Here is a 9,470-nt window from a genome sequence, read left to right as displayed (position 1 = left end):
TGTCCCATAGAACCTGCAGAACATTATTGACTGGGTGTCCCATAGAACCTGCAGAACATTATTGACTGGGTGTCCCATAGAACCTGCAGAACTTTACTGACTGGATGTCTCATAGAACCTACAGGACACGAGTGACCCCAGGATTTGGAGTTAATTCGGAGGGATGGAGATCTGGAAAGCATGTTTGTTTCTCTTGAGTTCAGATGGCTCCTGAATAACAGGGGAAGAGGCAGGACTGTAGTCGGAACCGTGAGCACACAGCCCACTTGAGGCAGGACTGTAGTCGGAACCGTGAGCACACAGCCCACTTGTACTTTTGTGGACGTTAGCATCACTCAGATTTGCCTAGGGCAAGGAAAGAAATGAAGGAAGAGAGAATAGGGAGAGGAGAGAGGGGAAAGAAAGGAAGAGATCAAGGGATGGGGAAAGCAAAGGCTGGGAGGGAGAACCAGGGGAATGTAAAGATTTTTTTAAAAAAGAAGATTTTTTTAAAAAAGGAGATTTTTTTTAAAAAAGATTTTTAAAAAAAAAAAAGAAAAGAAAAAGAAAAAAAGAGGTCAGATGAATCAAGCCACTGATGTTCAAGGAGAGTCCCAGGAGAGAGCTGCAAGTTCTTCAGCATCTGCACCAGGGTAACTTCATCTTTATCTCCCATCAACTCCTGCACATACATTTATTCCAACTACAAAACTTCCTAGCATCCCCCGTTATCTTTTCCAGAAACCGTTGATTGATACTATGATTAGACTGGCTGTCCATTGGACTTAGGAAAACACAGGAGCCCCCGCTGCCGTCTGATTTGCATGTCATTGAATCTGGGAAATGGTCACATGGGGATCTTTTCCCAAACCTGTCTCAAACAGCCTGTTCAGAAAGTTCTTTAATTTAATCTTCTAGTAGGAGATTTGGCCAGAATTTCTTGGAAGTGAAGAAAGAAAGCCAATGCTTAAAAGTCATGGACCCTTTTGGTGTGAGAACGTAATGATTTTAATATTTAGCAATATTACACATACCCAGCAGATATATTAACTCACAGAAAAATATTAGTTTCTCTTTTAAAAAAAAAAAAAAGAAAAAAAAAACCTTTAACCTAAGGTTATCGGGATTACAAAAATAATAGCACATTTCTTTAAGTGATTTGAGCTCAGTCACTGAAATACCAGAGATGCAGAGATCTTGCGAGGCTTGCTGCCCATATGAATCTTAGGACATAAAAAAAGAAGTTTATTTTCATATTTACAGAAGAAACATGCTCATTGCATCTTAGAATTCCCTTTGGAATTCCAGAGTGACACTATCTTTGAAGTTGGGGAATATTCCGAATTAAAGAAGGCATTTTGGAAACAGCTCACAATGCACCTCGGATCACACCACTAAACAGTTCCGGGTCCTCTTCTACAGATCGATCTATCTCAGAGCTTCAGGAACTTCCACCTACAAAAACAGGGAATTGACTTTCAATGAAGTGACACCTATGTTAAAGCAAATCACTATGCTTTTCACCACCACCTAAAGTTTATCTATAGCAGTATCCCCTAAGAATAATTTGAATGTAGATTACGCTCGCTGTGTGGCAGCCACATTATAAATTTGGTGGTGAATCACTTGCAGTTCGGTGGTGAAGATTCTGACAAGTGATGAATCCTCTTAGAATGCAGATAATACTTCCTGGTTTGTTTTTTTAATTATGGAAATTTGAATTTTTTATATGTGAAAGTTTCATAAAATGATCCTAGCTGATACAATAAGTTGTTACAAAGGTACTGGTCCAAATGGAAATGTATTCATTCTCACCATCAGTGCACCCACCCCTAGTGCTCACACATGGCGTGCTTGCACACATACACAAATATTTGAGATTCGTAAGAACCTGGAGAGGTAGCTTTGATAGCACCCATCAGTGGAGGCTACCTCACTGAATAAATTTCACCTTAAGGTCTAACCTGGGGTAACTTACCCTCCGTAGCTGTCTTATACTGCTCCCCCGAATGGCTTCCATGAGGTTCTCATGAACTGATCTCTGTGGGGTAGAGGGTCGGGAGCTGTCTTCCGTTTTCTTCTCTTGCACTGACCTCAGAGAATTCTTAATTTCCTTTAGGATATTGTTTGGTTGTTTCTTAACCTTTTTCCCTTTTTTCTTTCGCTGTCCGTTTTGTAGGGCGCGCTGGGCACTTTCCTGTTGCTTAATGACTTCCGCAATGTTTCTGGTGATGAGCTTTTTCTCTGGGAGTGGAGGAGCAGGGGGAGGAGGGGGAGGAGGCAGCATGTGGGGAGGAAGAGGAGGAGGGGGAGGGGGTGGAGGCGGGGCCACAGGAGATGGAGGTCTGCTCCTCCCAGTGTGGACTTTCTTGGAGACTTTGGGAGATGACCAGGGAGACTGCCTCGGAGATGCATATGGAGAAGAGCCAGGCGTCCCTCTTTGCCAGACTTTGGTCCTCAGAGTAGCTCCTCCATCGTGCCCCTCTTGCTGTTTTTGCTCCTGCATGCGTTTTTGCCTCTGTTTATCCATATTCCTTGTTAAAATACTCGTCATACTCATTCTTGGTCCTGGGAGCTCAAAATGGTAGCCCAGCCTCAGCAGTGTAGTATTCTCTTTGAGCAGCTTGACAATCTCCATCTCCACCTGAGAGCCCATGATGTGCCTCTGGTTGTGGAAGCGCAGCTCCGTGAGCACTGTGTTGTGCTGCAGGGCTCTCATGATGGCCAGGATCCCCTTGCCAGTGATGAAGTTGGACTCCACATTGACGCTGGTGATGTGCTCGTTAACCTTGAGCATGTCTGCAATGGCAATCGCCGCGGCGTCATCGGCGTGCGTGTTGGCCAGACTGAACGTCTTCACCACTGTGTTCTCCTTGAGAGCTTCAGCGAATCGGGATAAGGTCGGGGTGGTGATGTTCTCGATATTGTTCAGGTTAACTTCTGTTGTATCAGGGTCATTGTTTCTAATCTTTTCCAGAGCATCCTCAATCACAGTGGGATTTCCACAAGGGTGAATGGCAGCTGGTGACTCGGTGTTCCTCTGTGTTCTTCCACTGTTGCCGTTGGTTAAATTTATATTTTCTATTTGGCTTTTAAATGTCTTTGGCTTAGAGTTATCAGTATCAACACTATTGTAGCTAACAGTTCCATTAATATGTTTTGTGGCGTCCGTTGTCTCTTCCTCTTCCTCACTGTCCTCTTCCTCCTCCTCCTCTTCCTCTTCCTCCTGAGAGGACTCCTCCTCTTCTGTACACACCTCCTCGGAGACTTCGCTGTTGCTCTCTGTGAAGATTAGTTCCTCTTCACTCTCTTCCTTGTCTTCTTCTGCAACCTAAGGAGTGCAGTGACATCATTAAGCTTTTTTACTTGAAGCACCTTTAGCAGTTTTACAAAGCTAACGCATGTCCCCCAGAGTGAATAGGATTCACAAGCCCTCGTGTCTGACCCTCTAGTTCAAGTGACCAAGGTCAACATTTGGTTGCATAACCACTAACAGGTTTTCTGTAAGCATTTGTCTTCTACCAAACAAAAATGTATGTGATAGTTTTTCTAAGTTGAACACACAAGTCAGAGCTTCAATGTTGAAAAATGTTGGATACATTTTTCCAAGTTTTAAGCCTAGCAAGATGTCTCAACAGATAAAGGTACTCACAGCACCAGCCCAATGGAGTCCAATCCCCGGTTCCCACATAAAGGTGAAAGGAGAGAAATGACTGTACAAAGCTACCCTTTGGTCTCTACATGCCTTCTTGACTCGTTTCGTTCCAGTTTTGCCAATCTATGCCTCGCTATAGAATGCATTCACTGCCCTGTCCGAACAAGTGCAAAGGTAATAAACAGTATGGTATTGAGGTCTCTTTCCTTAATGCTCAAAACTGTACCAGGCCTGTTGGTACACATGTACATTCCTGGATAATTGGAAGATTAAAGGAAGAAGGGAGTTCAATGCTTGTCTAGGATAGAAAGTAAGTTCGAGGTCAGACAAGACAACTTGAACTCTATCTCAGAGTGAGGGGCCAGGGCTGGGGACACCGCTGAGCAACAGAGTTCTCAGTCAATTGCAGAGTGTCCAAGCCAAGTGCCCTCCGTCCCGTCTGTCTTCATGTAGACACGCAGATGTAGTTTGCTGCTCTGGCATTTTTTTCTGTTACGTGATGGCACCAAGCACAAGAATGTGGAAACGCCACACTGCCATAGAGCTGCTCATCAGGGCAGGTCCAAACCTGCTCTCTGGAAAAACAACAAACAAAACCGTCGTCGTTGGTGGAAGCCATGGTAAAACATGACAGCCTCCCTAGGTCCCAACCAGCAGCGTTGCAAACACCCATAGCTCGAAGCAAGTCCTGGACTGGCCTGATGCTTTAAACTTATTTAGTATGCATCGGTTGTAAAAAGGCTTTCAGGAAAACAGGATTTGATTCTAACATAGTTCATGTCTGTTCACTAGTCCCTCTGCACAGACTCCCAAAAGATTACTTTCTCTGCTCCATGTTATCTTTTATTAGACAGGGTCTTAGAAGGGCTCTTGTGAATCCTCGTTATCTTGTTTGAAGCCCAGTGGCCTTTACTGCCCCCACACTGGAACCCTCCCCCCCCCTTTTTTTTAACTTCCGAGGGAAGTTGTTGTCTGTGAGGGAAGGTGTGGTCTGTGGCATGTGGATGGATGGGACTTTGGAAAAACATTACGTTGGGTTCCAGGCTTGTCTGCCCAGTTGCTGTCAGAGAATAGCCTCCAGTTAGCCACACTTGTCTGGAGTGGCAGGCACCAAGTGATGGCCTTGGAAAGGGCCAGCCTCTCCTGGGATGACCTGTCCAGTGTCAGTTTACTTGGTGTATTAGGAGAAGACGTGTGTGCATGTGTGTGTGTGTGTGTGTGTGTGTGTGTGTCTGTCTGTCTGTCTGTCTGTCTGTCTGTCTCTCTGTCAAAGGAGGGACAGGAGTTATAGCCCAATGATACAAAACACCCTGTAAATCAGTAAATGGATCAGCTAGAGGGAGTTCTGACACCTCCACCCCAAGTCCCTTCGCTTTGTGCAAGTGGAATCCATATCAGCTACCTAAGAGTGTCTACTGGCCTGTCTCGAGAATCTAGAGTATCTGGAAAAATCCAAAGCCTTTCCTAAGATCATGAAATCCCATCTCCTTTAATATTTAATGATTTTTAGTCTCTATCTGCGAAAGCTGTTCCCCTTCAAAATACATCTGAAAATTGTGTCAGCTCTCTAGCAACGTGAGCTCTTATGTAATATCTAATAATGCCTCTTCCTGAAGTCCTTCTTTAACACTTCCTGAGTTTGTCCCTGAGATGCTTGCCAATGACACTTCTCCCAGTAAGCTAGGGCTCGCACTTTAACTGTTTGTTTGTCGTTTTCCCAATTGATGGTTAAAATGGATGTGGGCCTGTATGTTTATTGGCTAGAAGATCTAAGCTGACATTAATTAACAGCATCTCATAGTCAAGACTATATCTAGAAAAAAAAAAAATACTGATAAGGTCGATCCGGTAGGGCTAAGTGACTAAGTGTCCTGGCCATTTGTCTGAGCCCAAGATGGTTACTAGGATACAGGACTTTTCTAAAGTAGTTCAGGGCAATCTGAGATCTTTGATTATCCTAGGAGGGGAGCATATGTGAGTAAAACAGCAGGAGGGGGGAAAGGAAAGATAGAATGGTCCACAGGACAACATTGGTTCCTTTATGAGTTAGTCCTACACTGGAGGGGTGTGGGCAACGCTTCCTACATCAGCTGCTTTGGAGTTACATCTAATCCTTTGGGGAACAGTGGAAAGGTGTGCATAGAGGAAGAGGTGAAAGGTGGGGTGGGAGGGACTGAGCAAACAGAATGCAAATGCTGATGAACTTGGAGAGTGAATCAAGCAATGACAAGGAACCAGCCAGCCAGCGTCAGCATCTTCTGATCATGTCTACCATGCCACCACATCTACTCGGAAGCAAGAGGCCTGGCTTTTGGCCCTTGTCCCAGCTCTCCTTATAAATAGGTAGTTGCCTTTAGACAAACCACTAAATCTTTTCTGGGTCTCAAGGAATTGAATGGTTCTTATAGTCCATGTTAGCATGTGTCCTAATTACTGGGCAGAATTGGTAGACTGCAGCTGGTTGGGCCCTACCCTCAAGAGTTCCTCATCTGCAGGTACTTAAGAGGCTTAGAATTTGTGCTGTTTGTAGTACCGAGTGAAGTCTATCCTGCAGTCCAGGCATCTACAAGTCTGAAAAAATGGCCTTCGTGCCAAGCGTCTCTAGTTTCAGTTCCAACTTGACTGACAAGCTGCTATTCTCACATAAGTTCCTTAATTTCTCCTAGTCTCTGCTCTCAAGTGAAAAACAGTAAGATGAAATGAGATACTGTGGGAAAAGTCATTGGCACCTGTGCCTTAGACCCAGCTGATACTCTAATGAGGAGAATGTCACTGTCACATGTCCAGGGTACCTAGAGCTGATATAGTACACTTTTGGGTCAACCTAGATAGACGAAAAACAAAGGCTGTCCCTCAGGAGGCACTACTAAGAATATTCTGGAACCTTCACAAAGCCTGATCCCACAAGCACCATTCAGACCCCAGCTCCTCCTCATGGGACCTCTTTGTCCCATCCTCGCTGAGACAGGCACCTGCTCCCCTCTCCCCTCAGCTGCTTGGAAGTTTTCCCTGTGAGTAGGACCGGTTTCTCTCTCTGCTCAGTACCCATGTGACTCCAGGGACAGCTGGCTGGAACGGTGAAGTGGGAGAAAAGTGAAGCATCCCAGACAGGAATCAGAGTTGGTAAAGAAGACAGCCACTCTAATTGGGCCGATAAGCCATTGGCAGGATCAGCCAAACCTTTGGCAGCCCGAGGTGGGGCTCAGCAACAGCTGACAGTGGGGCTTTGCCCTCTGGTTCCTCCTGCTGTCATAACATCATGACATTAAAATGCCTTTGTCCAGTACTTGTTGTAGGTACCTCTAAGTCTTCTTGTGGACAGTTGTATTCTTATTTTGAAGGAAATTCTTTAGTAAGTATCATACGATGTCATTCTATGACATCAGGCTGTTGACTCTTATTTCCGTTCCAAACCAAAAACAAATAAGCAAAGCAAATCCAAGTCTGATGTGCTGATCTTGGAAGACCTGACTAGCTCAACTCTTGAGGGTCACGGTGTTCCCTCTTCATCTCTTCCTCCTGTACCTCACCATTGCAGCCATAGTGGCCTTGGGAGATCCTGCCTTGGTCCTAGTGTCCCTTCCCATGATGACTGGCTGACACAGGCAACGCTCACACCTGCAAGTGTGGTACAGGAAGCTATCACACATGAAGATCACCACAGCTCCCAGATTAATACTGGAGAAAGCTGACCACCACGAACCTTTTTGGTTGTTAAGTAACTTCAGTGGAGCACACGGGCTTTTGAGCAGTTGTTCCCGGCTTGTTTTCTTCCATGAACTTGGGGGTTTCTTTCAACATTCTACTGCTGAAATGACTTTCCCAGAGATCAGTCTCCTGAACTTTCCTGTCAGAGATGACTTACTGAGAAATTCAAAAATGACTCCTCCTTGGGCAACACACAAGGGCTCCCTGGACCCGAGTTCTCCAACACAAGTGTGTTTCCTACTCTCAGAATCCCCATCAGGAAGTAGGAAGATCCTCAACAGATGGGTCTATACATGCATGCGTTCTTAACCACAACCCTTAGTGGGTTTCATCATTTAGAACTATACGCTAACGTGTGGATTTTCTTTGGGGAAAATTCTAGAACATCTTAAAACCTCAAACGAGAGGATCTTTTTTTCCACAAAAAGGAACAAAAAATTGAGCTCCCTCAAGGATGGATGGAAGGATGGGTGGGTGGGTGGGTGGGTGGATGGATGGATGGATGGATGGCAAGAGAACCCTGAAGAAATATTTGTCTGTGCAAACTCTTAACAACTTAACAACAGAACAGGACAAAGAACCAGGGCTCCTGTCTCTCGTTCCCACATTTCCCCACAGCCTTGAATTTGTGGGCACTGGAAACATGAAACTAACTTTACTGCTGCCATTATTACTGTCAAAGAATCAGGAAATGGATGTATTTCTCTGAAAAAAAAATTTTTTTTATCAGAAACATGCTATACGACATCAGTGCCTTAGAGTATTTGATGACCCCTTCAAACCCACACTCTGGTTGTAAAGCACTTTTTCTCTCCAGGTTCCCATTTTTTAAATTAGAAACAAGATATAACAAAACAACAAAACAAAACAAAAACAAAAAAAAACAAACAAAAAACCCAAAAGCCAATAAAACCAAAACTAACCCCCCCCCAAAAAAAATTTCCTCACCAGGAGTGAGACCATTTTAGAAAATATTTCTGTAATGGATACCACTGAGTCATAAGAAAGCTAAAGTGATAACGACTGAGAAGCTACAGAAAACAGGGCTGTCTGTCTTTGGAGTGGAGGTGGGGATCAGGATGATGGGCACAGATGGGTATGGTCCTCAGAGCCTACCTTTCCACATTCCCCCAGCCGTTCCTTCTCCAAAAGTTTTTGGGACTCCTTTTCCCAATACGCCATCAGCGCCTCTCTGCTGAAGTTTCCTGTTGGGGTTTTCTCTGTCAGACTCTTTTGCCTTAGCCCCACAGGAAGGTTTCGGTCAGGCTCTATGTCTTCCAGCTCCCTCTCAAGCTCCTTCAGCTCTTCAGGTGAGAGGGAGGCCAGAAGTTCATCCTCATCGATGGATTCATATTTACTAAGTCCCCTTCTGTAACCAAACGTAGACATGGTCCCTGCCTTGTCAGACTCCCCAAGAGCTTAGAGAACCAGGCATTCAAGGCAAACAGAGGCAGACCGGGAGGCGAGCGAGCTTCAGGCTGGTCGGCAGCTGGTGTGAGGAGTGGCCTCGGGAACCTTTTAAGAGCGGTGATGCAGGGCCGTGACAATGTGGAGAGGGTGAAAGCATGGGCTGTTTTAAGCATCAGACGTCAGCTAGACATTTGAACACAAAGAATGTCACATCAGTGGTGGATGGAGGTCTCAGAACCAGCAGGGATTATTCACACAGTGGCCAGAGCCATATTTAGCTTGAGCCTGATAGCTGGTGAGGCCAGGCAGAGTGTCTCAGATAGGAGGTGCCATGGCTCCTTTCTTTGTGTTCAAACAGCAGAGGATAAACTTTGTTTTGAGAACGTCTTACCACAGACACGGAGGACGTGAACAGACCCTTTCATTAGGAACTTAGGGGTTGAGAAACAGCCTCACATTGTCCTGTGGGTAGTTAGTCTGGTTCTTTTATAAACATACCCTGGGTGGTGTGATGGGGACGGAAGCTATGACAAAACAGGATTTTATCATTTATTGTGCTTTGCAGTATCTGTCCTATGATTTTTCTAGCTGTCTGTGCTTTAGACCCTCATTTACAGATTTTGGCAATGGAGATTGAGAGACTAAGGGAAAAAATTGAAAGCCCGCAGGTGGAAGGGCAGGAGTCTTCGTCACTTCACCAAATGGCTACCTTCTCCTT

General features: G+C 45.1%; 1 protein-coding gene across 1 annotated transcript; it reads right to left on the bottom strand.

Annotated features, from left to right (window-relative positions):
- Window positions 1-967: 967 nt before the first annotated feature.
- Lmod2 (leiomodin 2) lies at window positions 968-8,872 on the bottom strand. Its single transcript, XM_021191739.2, has 3 exons — window positions 8,459-8,872; window positions 1,958-3,310; window positions 968-1,434 (listed from the first exon to the last, which is right to left on the bottom strand). Exons 1-3 carry the CDS (start codon window positions 8,729-8,731, stop codon window positions 1,408-1,410), a joined length of 1,653 nt encoding a protein of 550 aa, XP_021047398.1. The 5' UTR covers window positions 8,732-8,872; the 3' UTR covers window positions 968-1,407.
- Window positions 8,873-9,470: the final 598 nt, after the last annotated feature.

The sequence above is a fragment of the Mus pahari genome, chromosome 2 (assembly GCF_900095145.1).
Source record: "Mus pahari chromosome 2, PAHARI_EIJ_v1.1, whole genome shotgun sequence".
NCBI lineage: Eukaryota > Metazoa > Chordata > Mammalia > Rodentia > Muridae > Mus > Mus pahari.
Note: the sequence above shows the minus strand (reverse complement) of the source record. Positions and strands in the feature narration are given on the sequence as shown.

Coding starts and splice junctions, on each gene's coding strand:
- Lmod2 (XM_021191739.2), bottom strand. CDS start 8,731: ATGTCTACGTTTGGTTACAGAAGGGGACTTAGTAAATATGAATCCATC. Junction 3,311..8,458: donor GGCTGGGGGAATGTGGAAAG/GTAGGCTCTGAG, acceptor TGCACTCCTTAG/GTTGCAGAAGAAGACAAGGA. Junction 1,435..1,957: donor GTATAAGACAGCTACGGAGG/GTAAGTTACCCC, acceptor CTGTTTTTGTAG/GTGGAAGTTCCTGAAGCTCT.